Source organism: Lonchura striata, chromosome 18, assembly GCF_046129695.1.
Source record: "Lonchura striata isolate bLonStr1 chromosome 18, bLonStr1.mat, whole genome shotgun sequence".
NCBI classification, from domain to species: domain Eukaryota; kingdom Metazoa; phylum Chordata; class Aves; order Passeriformes; family Estrildidae; genus Lonchura; species Lonchura striata.
In genome coordinates this window covers 11510032-11527554 of record NC_134620.1, presented here as the reverse complement: position 1 = coordinate 11527554, position 17523 = coordinate 11510032, and the positions used below count along the sequence as shown (strand labels likewise).

The following is a 17523-nucleotide window of genomic DNA, read 5'->3' as shown; positions in this document are numbered from 1 at the left end:
ACTTGGGGAGCAGCCAGAATCCAGGTTTTAATTGGAATTGCTGGCTGGGCGTTTGTGGGGTGATGCAGCTCTGCTGGAGTCTCTGGGATTTCTGTTTGCCACAGGCTCTGGAGCTTGGGAAGGCACCAGGGCTGGAGGGTGGCTCCAGAGCTGGGTTATTCTCTAGAGAGGAACCACCCATGGATGTGAAGGGCAGGGATGGACCACGGCACCTCTCACGTAAATCCCAGAATGGTTTGGCTTGGAATGACCTCAAATCTCCTCTTATTCCGTGGGCAGGGACACATTCCAGCAGCCCAGGTTGCTCCAAGCCCCATCCCACACTGGGGCAGGGAGCTGGGCTGGCAGGGAGCTTCTCCCTGAAGCGGGAGAGCACAAAACCCCCCTGGCTGTGCTTCTGGGGATGCTTTTTTGTCAGCACGAGGATGACAACCAGCCTTGCTGCTTTTCGAGCTCCTGGTGCTGGCAGGAACTCCTGAACTCTTCCCATCTGCTGTCTGGTGACACCAGGGCTGTGAAAACAGAGCCTTGTCCCCTCTGCTGGCTCTGTCTGCCTCTGCTGCTGCCCACCCAGCCCAGCTTCCAGCTGGGAGCAGGCTGCAGGTTCAGCTGCAAGAGGCAGGAGGCAGCTCCACAGCAGAACCCGGCATGATCAGCCCTGCCTGGGGAGCGGTGGGAGATTCCTGGCTGGGTTTTGGCAGAGCTGTTAACGTGGATTTGGTTGGATAATTTGTGGGATTATGGATCACATCTCTGCAGGTTCAGCTGCAAGAGGCAGGAGGCAGCTCCACAGCAGAGCCCAGCATGATCAGCCCTGCCTGGGGAGCGGTGGGAGATTCCTGGCTGGGTTTTGGCAGAGCTGTTAACGTGGATTTGGTTGGATAATTTGTGGGATTATGGATCCACATCTCTGAGCGTGGCTGGGTTTGGTGGCTTTGAGACGCTCCTGTTGGCTGCAGGAAGAGCTTTTTGAGATGCGATCGCCTGCATGCCCTAAAATGCTTCATTTTGGGAAGAAATTCCTCCCTGGGAGGGTGGTGAGGCCCTGGCACAGGTTGCCCATCCCTGGAAGTGTCCAAGGCCAGGCTGGAACTGCCTGATATGGTGGGAGGTGTCCCTGCCTGTGGCAGAGGTGGAACCAGATGATTTTAAGGTTCCTCCAAACCAAAACCATTCCATGCTCATACAATTTCCCCTCCTCGTGCTGCTGCTCCTTTATTCGACTTTTCCCCACAGAGCCTATGGAATTCTGGCCCTCCAACCCCAACCCTGGAGGCATTTTGTGTGCAGGGAACCTGTGGATGGTTTTTGAGCATTTCAGAGGCCCTGGCAGCCGAGTCACCACAAATCTGAAGCTGTCACCACTCATGGGAAAACAGCTTTTCCACACCCGCTGTGCTTTTATTCCACCACAGCTCTGTCAGATTTGGGTCAGGCTGCCACGGGGGGCTGCTCTCTCCGGTGGGCTTGGGTCTCCTCCTCCCTTTCTTCATTCCTTCTTCACTGAATGACATAAATAATGCAGTTTTTTTTCCCCTCACCGGGCTATTTTTAGGGCCAGGATTCTGGGTTAGCTGAGCGCACGACGCCAGCTCCCGGCTGCTCGGAGGCGGCTCCTTCCTGCCTTCCAAACTCCTTCAGCCAATGCTGCCTTTCTTAAACTTCTGCTTTTTGGGCGTTTTTTTACCTTTGCAGGAACCAGGTGTGTTTTCACAGCCTGATCTCCAGCGGGCTTTCATTTCACTGCGAGAATTTCCGTCAAATATATACAACGTTCTTCCTCAAACAATAAGAAAATTAATCAGTTCATTAATTCAGTCCTCATTAGAAGCCTTCCAGGGTCTCCTCCTTCAGCTCTTCGTGGGCAGCTGCTGGGGCTGGGTGGAAAGGTTTCTGTTTAGGGACAAAGCTGCTGCCTTGGATGGATTTTCCATGTCCGTGGAGCTGGGGCTGGTGTCACCTCTCTGACAGCATCCCTGCGAGTCGATATTGTGCCATATAAACCTGCTGGAATCTCATTTCCCGCTGGGATGTGCTTTTGTCCCATAGCTGGGAAGGGAGATGCTCCGTGGGGAGCGACACCTGGAAAAGGAACAACCGGACCAAAGGCAGCGGCCGAGCGGGTCCTGCCCCCGTATCCCGCCCTTTTCCTGGCATTCCCAGCATCCCTGGCATCCCTGGCATCCCTGGCATTCCCTGACATCCCCGTGCCCTCTCGCAGGCGCCTGATGACCCGGCTGGAGGACATGCGCCGCAGCGTGCTGGGGGACGGCGTCAACCGCTGCATCCTCTGCGGGGAGCAGCTGGGGACGAGGGGCTCCGCCTGTGTCGTCTGCGAGGACTGCAAGAAGGTGAGACCCCTCCCCCGAGCCCCAGACCCCCCCCCAGCCCGGGGCCACCGCGGATTTTGGGTGCCCGAATAGCCCGGCACCCCCGGACTCGCTGGTGGCTGTGCGGGCAAAGCTCCGGCGGCTGGCGTTGGGGACATCCCGATGGCACGGGTGGCACTCAGATCTCTGTTTTGCCCGCAGAATGTGTGCACCAAGTGCGGGGTGCAGACCACCAACAACCGGCCCCAGGCCATCTGGCTCTGCAAGATCTGCAGCGAGCAGCGGGAGGTGCGTGTGGCCTCTGTCCCTGCTGTCCCCTCTGTCCCCTCTGTCCCCGCTGTCCCCTCTGTCCCCGCTGTCCCTGCTGTCCCCGCTGTCCCCTCTGTCCCCCCTGTCCCCCCTGTCCCCCCTGTCCCCTCTGTCCCCTCTGTCCCTGCTGTCCCCCCTGTCCCCTCTGTCCCCTCTGTCCCCTCTGTCCCTGCTGTCCCCGCTGTCCCCTCTGTCCCCCCTGTCCCCTCTGTCCCCTCTGTCCCTGCTGTCCCCGCTGTCCCCTCTGTCCCCTCTGTCCCCCCTGTCCCCTCTGTCCCCTCTGTCCCCACCCCACACCTCCGAGACGGGACCGACTCACCCTCCCAGGGGCCTCCAGCCTCGCCCAGCGGCTGTTTCAGCCTGGTTCTTACAGGGTGGTTTTGTTTTCTACACAAAATGACGTTTTATCTTATGAAAACAGAGCTTTGGGGATCCAGAGGTTGTGGGCAGAGATTGGCTGCTGCAGCATGAGCTGGGGGGAGCTAATTGATTCATTAATTAGCGGGGTGGGCTGCAGGATGTGGATGTGGGGGTCGCACCGCGGTGGCACGGGCGGGATGAAGCCCTGAGAGGTCCGGCCCTGCTCCCGCAGGTGTGGAAACGCTCCGGCGCCTGGTTCTTCAAGGGTTTGCCCAAGCAGATGCTGCCGCAGCCCATGCCCGTCAGCAAGAAGGGACCCCAAACCCCGAGCGAGCCCCGCCCGGCCGAGCCACCCACCCCGGACCCCAAAGTCCCCTCCCGGGCACCCAGCCGAGGTAGGTGACAGCGGGTGCTGCTCCCCCAGCGCTGCCAGCGAGGCTCTGGGGCTCCTTCCCCTCCTCGGCAAGGAAAAATTCGGGGGGAAAAGCATCCAGAGCAGTCGTGTGGCTGCTGCCTGTGTCCTAAAGGCGCTGGCAATGGGGCCTGGAGATGTTTCGTCCAGGAGTCCCCGGTGGGGATGGATGGGGCTGCAGGACGACCTGGAACAAAGCAGCCCCGGGTGGGGATCGGCTGAGAGCCTGGGCAGTGCCTGGGTAGGGATGCGGTGATGGGGAAGCCTTGGAAAAAATAGGGATAAAATAGGGATAAATAGGGATAAATCAATAAGAAAATCCGGGGAAACAGCACGTCCCGGGATGGGGCTGGGGGTGCGTGGGCTGCAGCTTCACCCCCTCTCGCTCTGTTTGTGCCCCCAAGGCCAGGCGGATGCCGAGGACACCGAGGGTAAGCACCGGCCTTTGTCCCCTGCCTCCTTCTCTTCCCAAGGCGTTTTCCTGCCCAGTTTCCCCCCGGGATGCTGCAGCAGGATCTCTCCTTGCTGCTGCCGCCGCCCACCCTGCGGGGTCCCGGGTTATTCCAGGGCTTTCCCCACCTCCCGCACACGCCGGGGCTGAGCCGCTGCCGCTCCAGAGCCGCCTCCGTGGGTGGTGGGTTCTGCTGGGAGGGGCAAGCGGTTGGGTTTTTTTTTTGGTTTTTTTTTTTTTTTTTTCCTTTTTTTTCCTGGTTATTTAACGGCAGTCCTTGGAAAACCTCCCGGGGAAAGTTTAAGAAGTTTGTGGGAGCTCGTGCCTGTCTGTGGTGGGTGGAGCAGCCCAGCCTTGCGCTGTGCACGGGAGGCAGGGCAGGGTGAGGATGCTGCAGTGGCCTGTTCTGGTTATTCCTTGCACCCTCCAGCACTTCCAGGGGTGGAATCATCCACTTTGGAAAAGCCCTCAAAGCCCATTGAGTTCAAGCATTCCTCCAGCACTGCCAAGGCCACCGCTGACCGCTGTCCCCAAGGGCCACATCCACACTGCTGTTAGATCCCCTCACAGGGATGGGGCAGCTGTGTCAGGGTTGGACAATCCTTCCAGTGAAGAAAATTTCCCTAATATGCAACCCAAACATCCCCAGGCATAACTTGAAGCTGTTTCCTCTTGTCCTGTTTCTTCTTACCCGGGACAAGAGCCCGACCCCCACGTGGCTCCTGCTGGGAAGGTTTGGAGAGACAGGAGGACTCCCTGGGAGTTCATTTTGAGGAACAGCCCCCCTTTTCACACTTCCACATGGGATGCCAAGGGGATGAGGATCTCTGATCCCTGTCCAACACCGTCTGCTCCTCATTTGGGTGATTATTAAGTTGGGAGCAGTGCAGTGGCTGCAAACCCTCCTCTTCCTTGGCGAAGAGGGGTTGAGGGGGCAGTTCCTGCGTGGAATCCTCCCCTTTAGCCCAGGTTTTGATGTCCCCAGTTGATGATCTCCCTCTTCCCTGCAGCAGCAGTTGGGGAAAGCATTAATCAAGGCTATTTAATCACACCCCCAGCCGGTGCTGTTAAACCTCCCAGCCCCACGGGCAGCTTTTATTCATCCTGGAGTCGGGAAGGCTTTGCCAGCTCCGCACGTCCCTCCCGGTGCTCAGCATGCTCCTGCTCCTCATGATTTTCCTACAGTTCCCTTGGAAAATTATTTATTGCACGGCTCTCTCTGCACCACGGGGCTCCTGCTCCTGGATGCTCGTTCCCCCCCTCCCTGCTCTTCAGCATTCCCGGTGTTTTTCCCTCTCTCCCTCCTCCTTTCCCCCCGCCAATCTGTTGCGTTCCGCTTTGTCTTCGCGCCCGGTGACCCTGAGAGCCCAGCCAAGGAGAAACAGCCCATTTATGTCACGGCAAAGATTTATCCCTGGCGTCTCCAGCAGCAGCCAGGTGAGCGCCGAGACCTTTCCCATCACGTCCGTGGGGTCGCAATTCATCACCCCGGAGCGCCGGGCTGGGATTCATCCGCTGGGACGCTGGGTGATGGAAGGGAGAGGCAGAGGCAGCTGCCACGGCTGTCTCCTTAATAAATGGGAGATGATCAGCAGAAGGAAAATAGGATCCCCCCCACCCCAAATCCAAGGAATGTGGAGCTGTGGTCCCCTCAGGGTGCTGAGGACCAGGTGATGGATGCCTCAGGCCTTGTTTTCCCGTGGGACTGTCGTGTCCTTGGGGATTTGGTGAGCAGGTTTGATGGTGCAGAGCCCTCCTGCCGCAGTGCCCGCAGCTCGGGAGGTGCTGCCGCAGTGGCCGTACCCATTGTCCCCCTGCTGCTGCCCCCAGGCCGGGCAGCGCCCAGGGGTGGCAGCTCGCTTTCCCATCCTCACTGCTCCTTTCCCCCTCTCCCTGCAGGCACCGACGCCACAGCGGCCGCCCGGGGAAGCCGCAAAGCGGCCGAGGGCCGGGCGGCTCCGTGCGGCGGCGAGGCCACCGGTGGGGACGGCGACAGCCGCGACTCCGCTGCCGAGAGCGGGGTCAGCAGGAGCCCCGGTGAGAGCGGAGCCGCGGCCCTGCAAGCTCAGATCGCGGGGGGACGCCAAGCCGGGAGCCCCCCGGGGGTGGTCTCTGCTGACCGTCCCCTGTCCTCGCAGGTGTGAAGAGAACCAGCTCCGTGCAAGGCCAGCGGCCAGCCCCGGCAGCCGCGGCCGGTCCCGCCGCCGCTGGACCCGCAGGTAGGACGCGATGGGAGCGGCGGCCCCGGGGATGCCCCGCGGGCGGCTCGGCGGGCACCAGGGGACACCCGGTGATGCCACCTCTGTCCCCAGCGCCGGCGGCCGCAGCGGCAAGGCCGGGTCCCGGGGGTCCCGCCCGCTTCCCGGAGAGACAAGGTAACGCCGGGCCGGCTGCGGGGGGCTGCGGGGCGGAGCGGGCCGGGGGCTAACGGGGTCCCCGTCCGCAGCGAGCCCCCCGGAGCCGGCCCGCGGCGCCGCCAGGGAGGAGCGGGCCGGGGGCTTTGCCGGCAGGGAGGAGCGGCCGGCCTGGCAGCCCCCGGCAGCCCCGCAGCCCCCGGCCGCAGCCGCGGCCCCGCAGCGGCAGCAGCAGCCCCGCGAGGAAGAGGAGGAGGACGCCAACAGCTACGACTCGGATGAAGGCAGTACGTACCCACCCAGGGAGGGAGCTTCTTTGGGAAATGTGGGATTTGGAGGAGGTTGCTGGGGGGGCGTGAGGAGGTGGGTGTCCGGCAGGGAAAGTCTTTAGGGAATGATGCTTCCCTGCGGGGTTTGGAGCTCGGGTGGGGATTTGATGGGGAGGATCTGTGGTGGAACAACCTGGGTGGGAAGAGCTGCTCCGGGTCGGGAGCAGGTGCTTGGATTGATGTCGTCTGTGCCTGCTCTTCATCCCTGGGATGAGGATGAAGGAGCAGGAGCCTGAGCTGGTTTCCAGAAAGCCAAGACAGGAGCTGGACTCTGAGCCCCAGCCTTGGGAGGAGCTGCTGTCCGAGCTGGAGCATCTCCTCAGGGTGCTCCGGGGTGGAATTGCTGTGGGAAGACTGGTAGGGTTTACTCCTCCTTTGCCTGGGGACTATTGGAGTCAGCTGCAGAGCCCCTGCCTGGTCTCCCTGGGCAGTCCCTGCCCTGCAAAGCTGTGCAGAGCTCCCGAATCCACCTGGATTTGTGGTGGTTTGGCTGCTGGCAGCACGGTGTCACTGCATTAAACAGCTTTTACATTGGACCCGCAAATCTTTCTAATTATTACTAATCGGGGATGATTAAATGCGGTTATTGGCTGGGGTTTTAACGAGGTTGTTTCTTCCTCCTCCTTTGCTGTCAGCCACACTGGGAGCTCTGGAGTTCAGCCTGCTCTATGACCAGGACAACAGCTCCCTGCACTGCACCCTCATCAAGGCCAAGGCAAGAGCTGCTCCTTCCCCCCCTTTTCCCTGATTTAAATCCACCTGGCTCCCATTTCCCTGGTACAATGGGAAGGAAGCCATGTGGCTGCTGGCAGAGGCTGCTCCCTTGGGAGGCTCCAGGCACAGCTGCTCCTGGCTGGGGAGGGTTGGGGGGCATTTCCTTGTGTGGATCCAAGAGATCTGTGGGAGTGGTGATGCCCTGGAACAATCCTTCCAGAGAAACTGCCTGTGGCTGCCTCATCCCTGGAAGTGTTCAAGGCCAGGTTGGACAGGGTTTGGAGCAGCCTGGGATAGTGGAAATTGTCCCTGCTCGTGGCTGGGGGTGGGACTTGATGATATTTGAGGTCTCTTCCAACACACACCATGCTGTGATTCTACAACTCTGATTTTTCCAGGGATGGGTCAGATGTTTCAGCACATCCTGGCACCCACAGTTGCTCAGGGCACAGGCTCTTGGGTCACTTCACACATCTTCTCTTTGAGCTTTTCATGGGCAGATTTTTCTCCTCCTTGGCTTTGCTGAAGGAGGATTCACATCCTGTATTCCCTTTGTTATTTTTTAGGGCTTAAAACCAATGGATTCCAATGGCCTGGCTGATCCCTATGTGAAGCTGCACCTCCTGCCCGGAGCCAGCAAGGTGAGGCTTTGCCAGGTTTGGTGCTGGGGATGGAGCAGAGGTTTCTCAAATCCCCCTCAGGTCCCTCCTTCAGATCAGATTTTCCCTGTTGATGTCTCTGCTGGCTGCTGTTTTTCCCCGGGGGTATCTCTGAACAGGGAGGATGCTCCCAGATGCTCTCCCAGACCCGAGGAACAGCTCATCCTGCAGGCAGGAATCTGCTCAGGGCTGGAGGGAAGCTCCAGAGGAGGCATTGCTGTTAATGCATCACAAAACATCTGCCCAAAAATCTAATTATGCCCAGGGTTGGAGTTATCCATTTGCTTGGAAGCTGCAGCACATTCTTGTTGGAGCTGTGGGGAGAGAGCCATGGGGGAAACTCTGGCTCCATCCTGGAAATTCCTGGAAATCTCCCTGCCCAGCTGGGCTGGTCTGGGTGGGCAAATCTTGAGGAAGGAATGACCACCAGCAGTGCTGGCTCTTTGCTTAGAGGGTGCAGCAGAGTTTGCTCGAAGGAACCAGGAGTAAAACCAGGGGAAAACTGATAATAAAATCATTGGATTGATTTTACAGCTTTGCTTTGTGCAGGAGGTATTGGTATTGTTCAGAGGAAATCCAGGTGTGATGCTGAGGATTGGTTTGATTCCTGCTGCTCTCATTTGCTGATAGTCATTTCAATTTATTTTTTTTTTAAATTTTGGATGTGTGGTTGTGAAAGACACACAGGCAAGTGATGGCTTCTGTGTCACCTCCCTTAGACCATGAGAACTGTGAGCTGAGCCCCCACATCCTGCCCTGGGCACCTTTTCCCCTCTCCTTGAGGGAATAAACCCCAGGGAATGACAAAATCCAGGCTCTCCCAACCACCACGTGTCACCAAGTCCCCTCTGCTTGAGCTCACCACCACCCAGCTGTGCCAGATGTGACAATCCCTGGCAGGAGCTGGGGTTTGGGCAGGGAGGGAGGTGCAATTCCCCTGTGGTTTTTGGTCTCTCAGTCGAACAAGCTGAGGACGAAGACGCTGCGCAACACCCGGAACCCGGTGTGGAACGAGACCCTGGTGTACCACGGCATCACCGACGAGGACATGCAGAGGAAAACCCTCAGGCAAGCCCAGCAGGAGCCCCGGGGTGGGGCTGTGGGTGTCCTTCAAAGAGATATTCTATTATTTTATACATTTTTATTTACTTATTTAACTAATTAATCAGTTCGCGACTCTCTGTTGAGAGTCTGAGATATAGCTGGTTTTTGTTGGTCATTGAACTTAAATAACTCACTAGAATTTAATTAAATAATCTGTTCAGGTGAACAATCTCCACACCACATCCCACATGGGGAAAATGAAGGAGCAGAGATCAAGATTGTTTTCTCTTCTTCTCTCTGTGCTTCTCTAAGAAATTCTGAGAGACAGAATTATGTCTCTCTGTCCAGAGAATGTGAATGTCACAGTCCTCACTCACCCCAGGAGTGCAGGAGGGTTTGGGGCAGTGGGACATGCAGTTTTGGGTTAAAATCAACATGAATTTGCTCATTTGGATGGTTCTTTGAAGAGAAGAAAACTGGCATTTTGACCTTGTAATTTAATAGTGAATTATTGATTACGCTACAATTTTTATCATCATAGAGACGTGCATCTCTGCTGATTTGACAGTAGCCCAGAAAAAAAAAGTCCATATACATATCACTTAAAATTTATGGCTCTTTCCTCCCTCAGAAAACTTCCACCTCTTGATTCTTGCCCCATCACAAAGCAAATATTAAAAATGTTGATTTTTTTTCCTTTTTTTTTTTTTTGGCAAACCAGAAATTTGGGGGTGGTGGCTTTTGGTCAGAGGAAATCCAGATCAAGGGTGGGTTTGGAGGAGATTTGCTTTGTTTTCCCTCCCCCTAGCAGTGCCCCTGCAGGGATGGGTTTGGCTCTGGACTGCTCCAGCCCAGTCATGTTCTCCTTTCCCTCTTCCCTCCAGGATCTCCGTGTGTGACGAGGACAAATTTGGCCACAACGAGTTCATCGGAGAAACCAGAGTTGCCTTGAAAAAACTCAAAGCCAACCAGAAAAAAAACTTCAACATCTGCCTGGAGAGAGTAATACCAGTGAGTGTCCGAGAAAATTCTTTCCATTCCTGCCATTTCCTTGGGAATTCCTGCCATTTCCTTGGGAATTCCTGCCATTTCCTTGGAAATGCCACCTGAGGGATGCAGGGATGGGCTGGAGGGGCTGGAGGTGCCTGGCTTCCCCGGCACCGTTCGGAGTTGCATTCCCACCTGGGCTGATGTGACATCCCAAGGCCAGGAGATCAGAGCCTGGTGGGAATCCATGGGAAGTGACTCCAGGGCCTGCTCCTGTTGGCTTTGCCATCCCCTGCTGATGGATGTCACCGTGGAGGAGGGGACAGATTGCTCTGTCACCTGTTGAATCCGCTGGGACGGGGGTTGGTGGAGCAGATGGACATTCCTGAGGCACTCCCACTTTGGAGTGCAGGGCAGGAGCTGAGCTGCATGCATTCCCAGGTTTTTTTTGCTGTGGGATGCTGCCTCTCCCGGGCATTCATGACATCTCCTTGTCCCTTTCCCACCCCAGACGAAACGCACTGGAACAACCGGCGCATCCCGTGGGATGGCCTTGTACGAAGAGGAGGTGAGTCCTTGGAGCAGGACAAGCTCCACCCTGTCGCCCTGATCCTTAAGATTTTCTAAAGCCTTCTGAGTTTACATTCTGTTAGAAAACTTTCCCACACAATTTCTATAAACAACACATTGTTTTGCATTCCTTCATAGGGGTAAAGAAACTTGATATACTGGTGGTTTGTCCAGTGTCTTTGGAGAGGTGGCCCATTCACTCTCCAATCCACTGTCACCTCTAGAAAAGTATAAAAGTTAGAATCAAAAAATAAACCTTCTCCTTTACCTTGCAAATAGCAGGCGGCTCGCGTCGTGCTTTCGCGTGTCCTGTAACACCACCACCCGTGTCCTTTCCACCATCCCTTGTGTGCATTATCTCCCACCTTCCCCGATACCCATCCCATCCCTCCGAGCTTTCCTCTGGCGGCTCCTCCCGCAGGTGGATCGCGGCGGGGACGTGGAGGAGCGCGGGAAGATCCTGGTGTCCCTCATGTACAGCACCCAGCAGGGCGGGCTCGTCGTGGGCATCGTGCGCTGCGTGCACCTGGCCGCCATGGACGCCAACGGATACTCGGACCCCTTCGTCAAGCTGTGAGTGAGCCGGGCATGGCTCCGGGCTGGAGCTCACCTGGAGCCACCAGCTGGGCTTCCTCCGGAGCCCTGGCGCAGCCGGAGCTGCCCAGCGGCCGTGGCGGTGTCCCCGTTGTGGGCGGACGTCGCTGTTGAGGCAGGATGGCAATGATGGAGCTCGATGAATAGAGCTCGACTGATTTATTTGAAGTGCGTGGCTCTTTTTACAGAGCAGATTCATTTCATTGGCCTTAAAGTAAAAACATCTCCCACCATTGGTGCGCTCTGAATGGCGCACGGTGGCAGAACGGATCTACAAACAATGTGAACAACAGGAGAGGTAGAGAATTATTTACATTCCTTCCCGACTTTTTCCCAGGTCCAGCCTGGTTAGAAAACTCTCTTTTTCTCTCTGCCTGAACTGAGAATATCCATAGGTGGAGCTCAGGGGTGTTGGGCCAGCCCTTGGGTCTGTGGCTCTCCAAGTGCCCAGATCCCATGGTTATCCCATGGAGAATCCCAGACTTGTTACAGGCTGGAAGAGACTTCAGGAGCCCAAGCTTTGACTGATCACCTTGTGTCTGCAAGGAGAGGACACGTGGGGGATGTGGGGGTGGGCTTGGGGCTGGTGCCTGACTTCCCAGGATCCAGAATCCCACCCAAGGGATTCCCACCCGTGACTCATCCAGGGCGTGGTGGGAGTCCAGGGATGGTGGAAGCTGGAGGATGGGGCATCCTTCTCTCCACCTCTGACCCATCCTGGCTGCAGGACAGAGGTGGCTCCATGTCCCTCCATGTCCTGCTTGATGCCCCTTAAACCCATGTGGCTCTTGGGAATGTGGGGAATAAATTTTTTATTCCAGCATCGTGAGCTGCACCATGGAGAGGTCCCTGCAGCCATCCCTGGTGTGGGTTCTGTTCCTGTTTTTTTTTCCTTTGCCTTTATTAAAAAACCCTCTTTTCTCCCTAAATCTCATCCAGTAATTCTCATGTTGAACATATTCTGCTCAGCTTTTTGTAGCTCAGCGGAACAGAGCAGTTTTCCTTCCCAGTCTCTCTTTATATGTTGTATTCTCCACTCCCACAAACAGAAGATGGTGGCTTTACATTTTTAAATCAGCTTCTAACAGAGATCTAATTAATCCCAGCCCTAAAATGAGTTCTGAATCTGCAGCCAGGCTGCACAGCCCCAGCCCCACACTTTTCCCACATCCTCTGGAAGGTGGGAAGGGAGACTGGCCCTAAATAAATCTCTTCCAGCCCAGAAACTCACTTTTAAAGCTTATGAACTCCCACTGTTCTTGCACTTGAATTTTGAGCTCTTTTCTGTTGCCCCCAGTTGGCTGAAACCTGACATGGGAAAAAAGGCCAAGCACAAGACACAGATTAAGAAGAAAACGTTGAATCCTGAGTTTAACGAGGTATGGATGGATATTTTTTATATAATTAAATTAATTCACTGAATGCAGTGTTGAGTGGAGGAAGACAAACACCCCAAGGTTTGGCTCTTTGCTCCAGCTCCTTTCCCACTCCTGTGCCCAGGAATATTTTGGGAATGACTTTGCCGAGACAGCACCACACCCCCTGAAAGCTCCCTGCATCCCAGCTGGGGATGTGGGTGGGATGAGCATTCCTGGGGGTGGAAACTGGAAATTCTCCACTGGTGCAGCTTGGTGGGACACCTGGAAAGGGCTCACGTAGGCGCAAGGGGTGAGCTCAGCTCTTGGAAAAGAGATGCCACAAGGAAGGAGCATTTTTCCTTCATTCATGACATTTTAACCATCCTCCCCTTGGATTTTGAATCCTGGCTGAGCAGAGATCAGGTCCAACCCCTTAACTGCAGCTTTTAGGGTGGGTTTTCCTTTGGGGTGTGACGTGGGTGCTCCCATTCCTTCAGGAGTTCTTCTACGACATCAAACACAGCGACCTGGCCAAGAAATCCCTGGACATTTCCGTCTGGGATTACGACATCGGAAAATCCAACGACTACATCGGTGAGCTGGAAGGCTCTGCCCTCTGGGCAGGGGTTTGGCGCCTGGCACGGGGTCTGCTGGATGGGAGGGGGTCACCTGCCAGGTGGGATGATGGAACCTGGTGGGTGCAGCCCCCACACACTCCAGCATCCTGCGAGGTCTTCCGGGCAGGAAAAGCATCTCCAGGCGTTCCCATTAGACTTTTGATCCAGGAGGTGGAAAAAGCGTTGCAGGGTGTGAGGTGTGCGCCCAGGGCAGGATTTCCTGGATCAGCAGCACCACCTCTGGATACAAAGTCTGCTCTTCTCCCCTTTTCCCAGGCGGTTGCCAGCTGGGGATCACGGCCAAGGGCGAGCGCTTGAAACACTGGTACGAGTGTTTGAAGAACAAGGACAAGAAGATCGAGCGCTGGCACACCCTGCAGAACGAGAACCACGTCGCCAGCGACTAAAGGGAGCCTCTGCCCGGCCCTCCCTGCCCTCTGCCACGCCCCTGTAGGTCCCCGATGTCCCCGATGTCCCCGATGTCGTCTTCCAGCGCAGCCACGCCTTGCTACAGCCTCTGACCCCTCCATCCTCCCCTCCACTGGAAACTCCCCCAGATCTTTTCTATTCTCCTGTATTTCTTTTCAGCTGGGGGAGGGAGGCCGGCGAGTTCCCCTGGTGTGTAATTTTGGCAAGCAATAGTTCCCTCCCGACTGTCCCCCCTCTCTCTCTCCTCCCCGGTCCCCGTGGCAGCGTTCCCGTCGCGTTCCTGACGCTCTGTGTCCCTCCGGCCTCCGCTCCGGCGTCTCCCCCCGGGAGATGGGAGCGCAGGGCTCGGGAGCATCGGCCTGTGCCGCTTGTGTGGTCTCAATACCTCAGTTGCAATAACGAACGAGCTCCTTGGCTTTGGCGTGGGCGTCACCGTCGCCTGGTGTCCGTGTCGTCGTGGTTAGGCCAAATCCGGTGTCACCGGTGTCATCCCGCGAGTCCCGCTTGAGCTTCTTCGCCTCCGGTCTGGCCCACCTGAGCAACGCTGTGGCACATCCTTTGCCGAGAAGATCCACCACCAACCCAGCAACAGCGACAAGGAGGGTTTGGGGAGCTCTGTGCTGGCAGGGGAGCAGGTTTGCTTTGGTTCCCGTCGTTTCCAGCCGCCGCGGGCGGCTCCTTCGCCCGAGGAATTCGGGGGCTCTGCTGCTCTAGGAGCCCAGCTGTGTTTTAGGGTTGTGACTACCTCCTCTTCACCTCTGAGCTGTGTAGTAGTGACTGGCCGAGCCCTGAGGGCAGCCCTGGGTCCCCTCAACCCCTCCTGCTTCCAAGGATTTTCTGTTCCTCAGGAGGGAAGCTGAGGGAGCTGCTACTTCCCCCAGCCCCCTGATGTGTGCAAGGATTATTGCTTTAAACCACCACAACTCCTGGAATTAGCTGGAACAGTCCGAGAACTTCCAAACGTGGGTTGTTTTGGTTTGGTTTTCTTTCGTTTTTTCCCAGTTTTCTGCACAAGAACCCTCAGCCTGCACTTTAAGGATGGCCTGGAGCTGTCAGACCTGGTCTGGGCAGCAGGAGAGCACCGACTCCCTGTAGGTGCTGCTGTTGGGCAGTGGAACAATTCCTTGGCTCTGGAACCATTCCCTGGCTCTGAAACACTCCCTGGCTCTGGAAAACCCCAGACCTCATGGATAGGAGCACACTAAGCACTATGGAATATATGGAATTTTTTGTCACACTGAGCATGAGGTGTGAAACCTCCCCCCGAGTCCCCTGCGCCCTCTGCTGCAGCTGCCCTCTCTTTGAGTCGGATGAGTTTGGTTTTCCTGATATTTTCTTTATTCCCCTCACCCCCAACAGAACTTGCTGATGTGCCCTGAGTGTCCCCAGCCCCGAGTGACAAAACCCCCTCTGTGCTGAGCTGGCCCAGCCTGACACAGGTTCCCCCTCCTTGCATCTCCAGGTGGGAAAAGCCAACCCAGCCCACCCTAGAGGGTCCAGCCAGAGCTGGGGATCCTCTTCCATCACCCCAGCTGTGGTGTGATGGTGCCTGTGGCTTGGCTTGGGGTGGAATGGAAGAGAACACCTGGAATTTTTCCCCTTTTTTCACAGAATTGTTGCCTCTGTGCCATTCAGGGTGGCATCCCTGAGCCACTCTGGCCAGGAGCAGACTGAAACAATCCCATTTTTTTTGGGCTGTTTCCCTCTGCATCCCGTGCCAAAACCTCCCTGCTCCAGGCCCAGCTGAGCTGTGGGATGGTGGGATCCAGGATCCATGGTTGGATTTTCCCTTTTTCAACCTTCATGACTCCAAGCTGCCACCACCCTTTCCAGAGGGATGGAGCTGGCCCAAACATTCCTGCCATGCCCAGAGCAGCACCTGGGCACGGAGCTGTGCTGGGGAAATGTGTGGCTGAGGGTAAAAAAACCTTTAAAAAAATCATTATTTAAGCAATTCCTTAATTCCTCCCAGTCCTGCAGCAGCCCAGCTTCGTTTGTATGTGCAGAACAACTCACTTAAGGTTACCCTTATCCCATCCTGTATTCCCATTCCCTGTTCAGCCTGCTTTTTTTGGGAAAAGGATACTCAGATCATCTCTTTGCACCTCCAAAAATCAAGTGCAACTTGCCAATCTCCCTGGTATCGTGCAAAACCACAGCCCTGGTCTCTGCCCTCCCTCTTCTCAGTTTTTCTGATGGTAATTCCTGCCCTGAATGACTTCTTTTTGTTGTAAATAAAGCATGCACCTATGGATTGGGAATGGTGAAAAACAAAACAAACAAACAAAAAAAGCAAAAAAAAAAAAAAAGAAAATAAAGAAAATGAGAAGCCTCTTCTACTGCTGTTTGCATTCAGACTCGCATGCAGTGATTTTACAGCCAAATATCAGTTTACAACTGTTAAGAGAAAAAGAAAACGTTACACAGGAATTAGAAATCCTCCAGTCTTCCGCTGCATGCAGCACAACATCCTCTCTTGATGTGGTATCTAATAAAGTGAGACTATTGGAAAAGAACAAAAAAAACCCAGATTTTTGGCTTTTTTTTTTCATTCCCTGTGGGAACAGGAACCCCACGGGGTGGGCAGAGGTTCTGGGAGTTCCTGGTGGGGTGGGAATTCCTGCTGGAATCGAGTTGGGCTGGAGATGTTGAGAAGTTTGGGGTGGTTGGGAGAGAGATCCCGGCTGGGGGTAACAGGAATTGCTGGGTTTTGGGAATATCCTGGGTAAAACGTGAAGGTTTAAATCTCAAAACTCCCCTCGCTTGGTGCCTGGGAGTGAAAGCCCTGAGGAAAAGCAGGAATGGTGGTGGGAGAAGTTTTTTCCCTCACTCCCAGTTTGGGGAGCAGGAGGCGCTGGGTGGTGGCGGCTCCATCCGAGCAACGATTTCTTTTTATTTTCTTTTATTTATTTCGTTTTATTGGGGCGGGTTTAGGCTCAATTCCCAGGGCAGGGCTGGTGGGAGCCCCGGTGGCGATGCCCAGCAGATGTCACTGGAGCTCCAGGCACGGAGCGAGGAGGAGCTGCCGCAAGGATGTCCCGATATTTCCAGGAATTTGGGAATTTTTTGGATAATCGCACCCTGTTCCTGCCGCTCCTAAACCTTCAGCGGCAGGGAAGCGCTGAGGCTTTGTCCTCTGGGAAAAACGTTCCCTGGGAAGCCCAGCAGCCTTAAAATTGAGCTTTAATTTCTTTTTGATATTTTTGTTTTCCACCTTGGGTTCTTCTCATGGATTTTTTTTTCCTCCTCTTCTCCATTTCCTGCCCAGCAGGGAAATCCCAGGGGAGGAATTCCAGTCCCATCCAAGAGCTCCCAGCCAAGAAATCCAATCCACGAGGTGCCAGCAGGGAGAGAGCATCCAGCTCCAGAGGAAGACTGGGATGAGGGATCTCTGGGATGAAGGTGCTGTGGTGTTTGTGGATGGAGGACAACCAGCCATGGTTGTAAATTCCTGCATGGAAAATGATTCCAAAGAGGGATTCTGCTCAAATCCATGGGAATAAGAGAGGAACTTTTATTCCCTCTGATTTTTATTTCTCCTCCCATTTTCTTCCCAGCCACTCCAGAAGGAAAGTCCTTGGGTTGCAATTTGGGCTTGTTCAGGACCATCCTTTGAATCTCCTGCTTCTGTGGGTGGTTTCCCAGTTTTAATTCCACCTCAGCACGTCTGAACCATTCCATTCTCCCGGCCACTTTCCTCGTGTGTTAATCAGATTTGGACCTTTGGAGCAGACAAAATTCGGATTCTCATCCTGGTTCTGGCCAGGCCAGTCAGGAGCAGGAATTTAGTGGTTGGGAAATGGATCCCAGTTTGTTCTTCATCCAAGGGGCTGGGAAATGGGCATGGCAGCAGCCAGGACCTGAGGCAGGTCCTTGGCTGATCTGGGAGAGGGGCCAGGACCATCCCTGGAGAAAAGCTGTGGGATGGAGGTGTTGGCAAAGTCTGGGGCTCCTGTTCCACTCCTGTGAAATCCAGGTTCCTCTCCAAGGCTCCTGTGGCTCCAGG

The 17523-nt window shown here is 55.5% G+C and overlaps 1 protein-coding gene across 1 annotated transcript in view; it reads left to right on the top strand.

Annotated features, from left to right (window-relative positions):
* RPH3A (rabphilin 3A) overlaps positions 1-16044 on the top strand; it is a 31695-nt gene extending 15651 nt beyond the window's left edge. The window contains exons 5-21 of the mRNA XM_021544584.3: positions 2222-2351; positions 2532-2618; positions 3232-3394; positions 3816-3842; positions 5762-5899; positions 6001-6081; positions 6175-6237; positions 6309-6503; positions 7181-7260; positions 7826-7900; positions 8877-8986; positions 9847-9973; positions 10461-10517; positions 10941-11092; positions 12411-12492; positions 12969-13065; positions 13365-16044. Coding sequence (XP_021400259.2) covers positions 2222-2351; positions 2532-2618; positions 3232-3394; positions 3816-3842; positions 5762-5899; positions 6001-6081; positions 6175-6237; positions 6309-6503; positions 7181-7260; positions 7826-7900; positions 8877-8986; positions 9847-9973; positions 10461-10517; positions 10941-11092; positions 12411-12492; positions 12969-13065; positions 13365-13495 — 1795 coding nt within the window. The 3' untranslated portion in view covers positions 13496-16044. The remainder of the gene's footprint in view (positions 1-2221; positions 2352-2531; positions 2619-3231; positions 3395-3815; positions 3843-5761; positions 5900-6000; positions 6082-6174; positions 6238-6308; positions 6504-7180; positions 7261-7825; positions 7901-8876; positions 8987-9846; positions 9974-10460; positions 10518-10940; positions 11093-12410; positions 12493-12968; positions 13066-13364) is intronic.
* The last annotated feature ends 1479 nt before the right edge of the window (positions 16045-17523 follow it).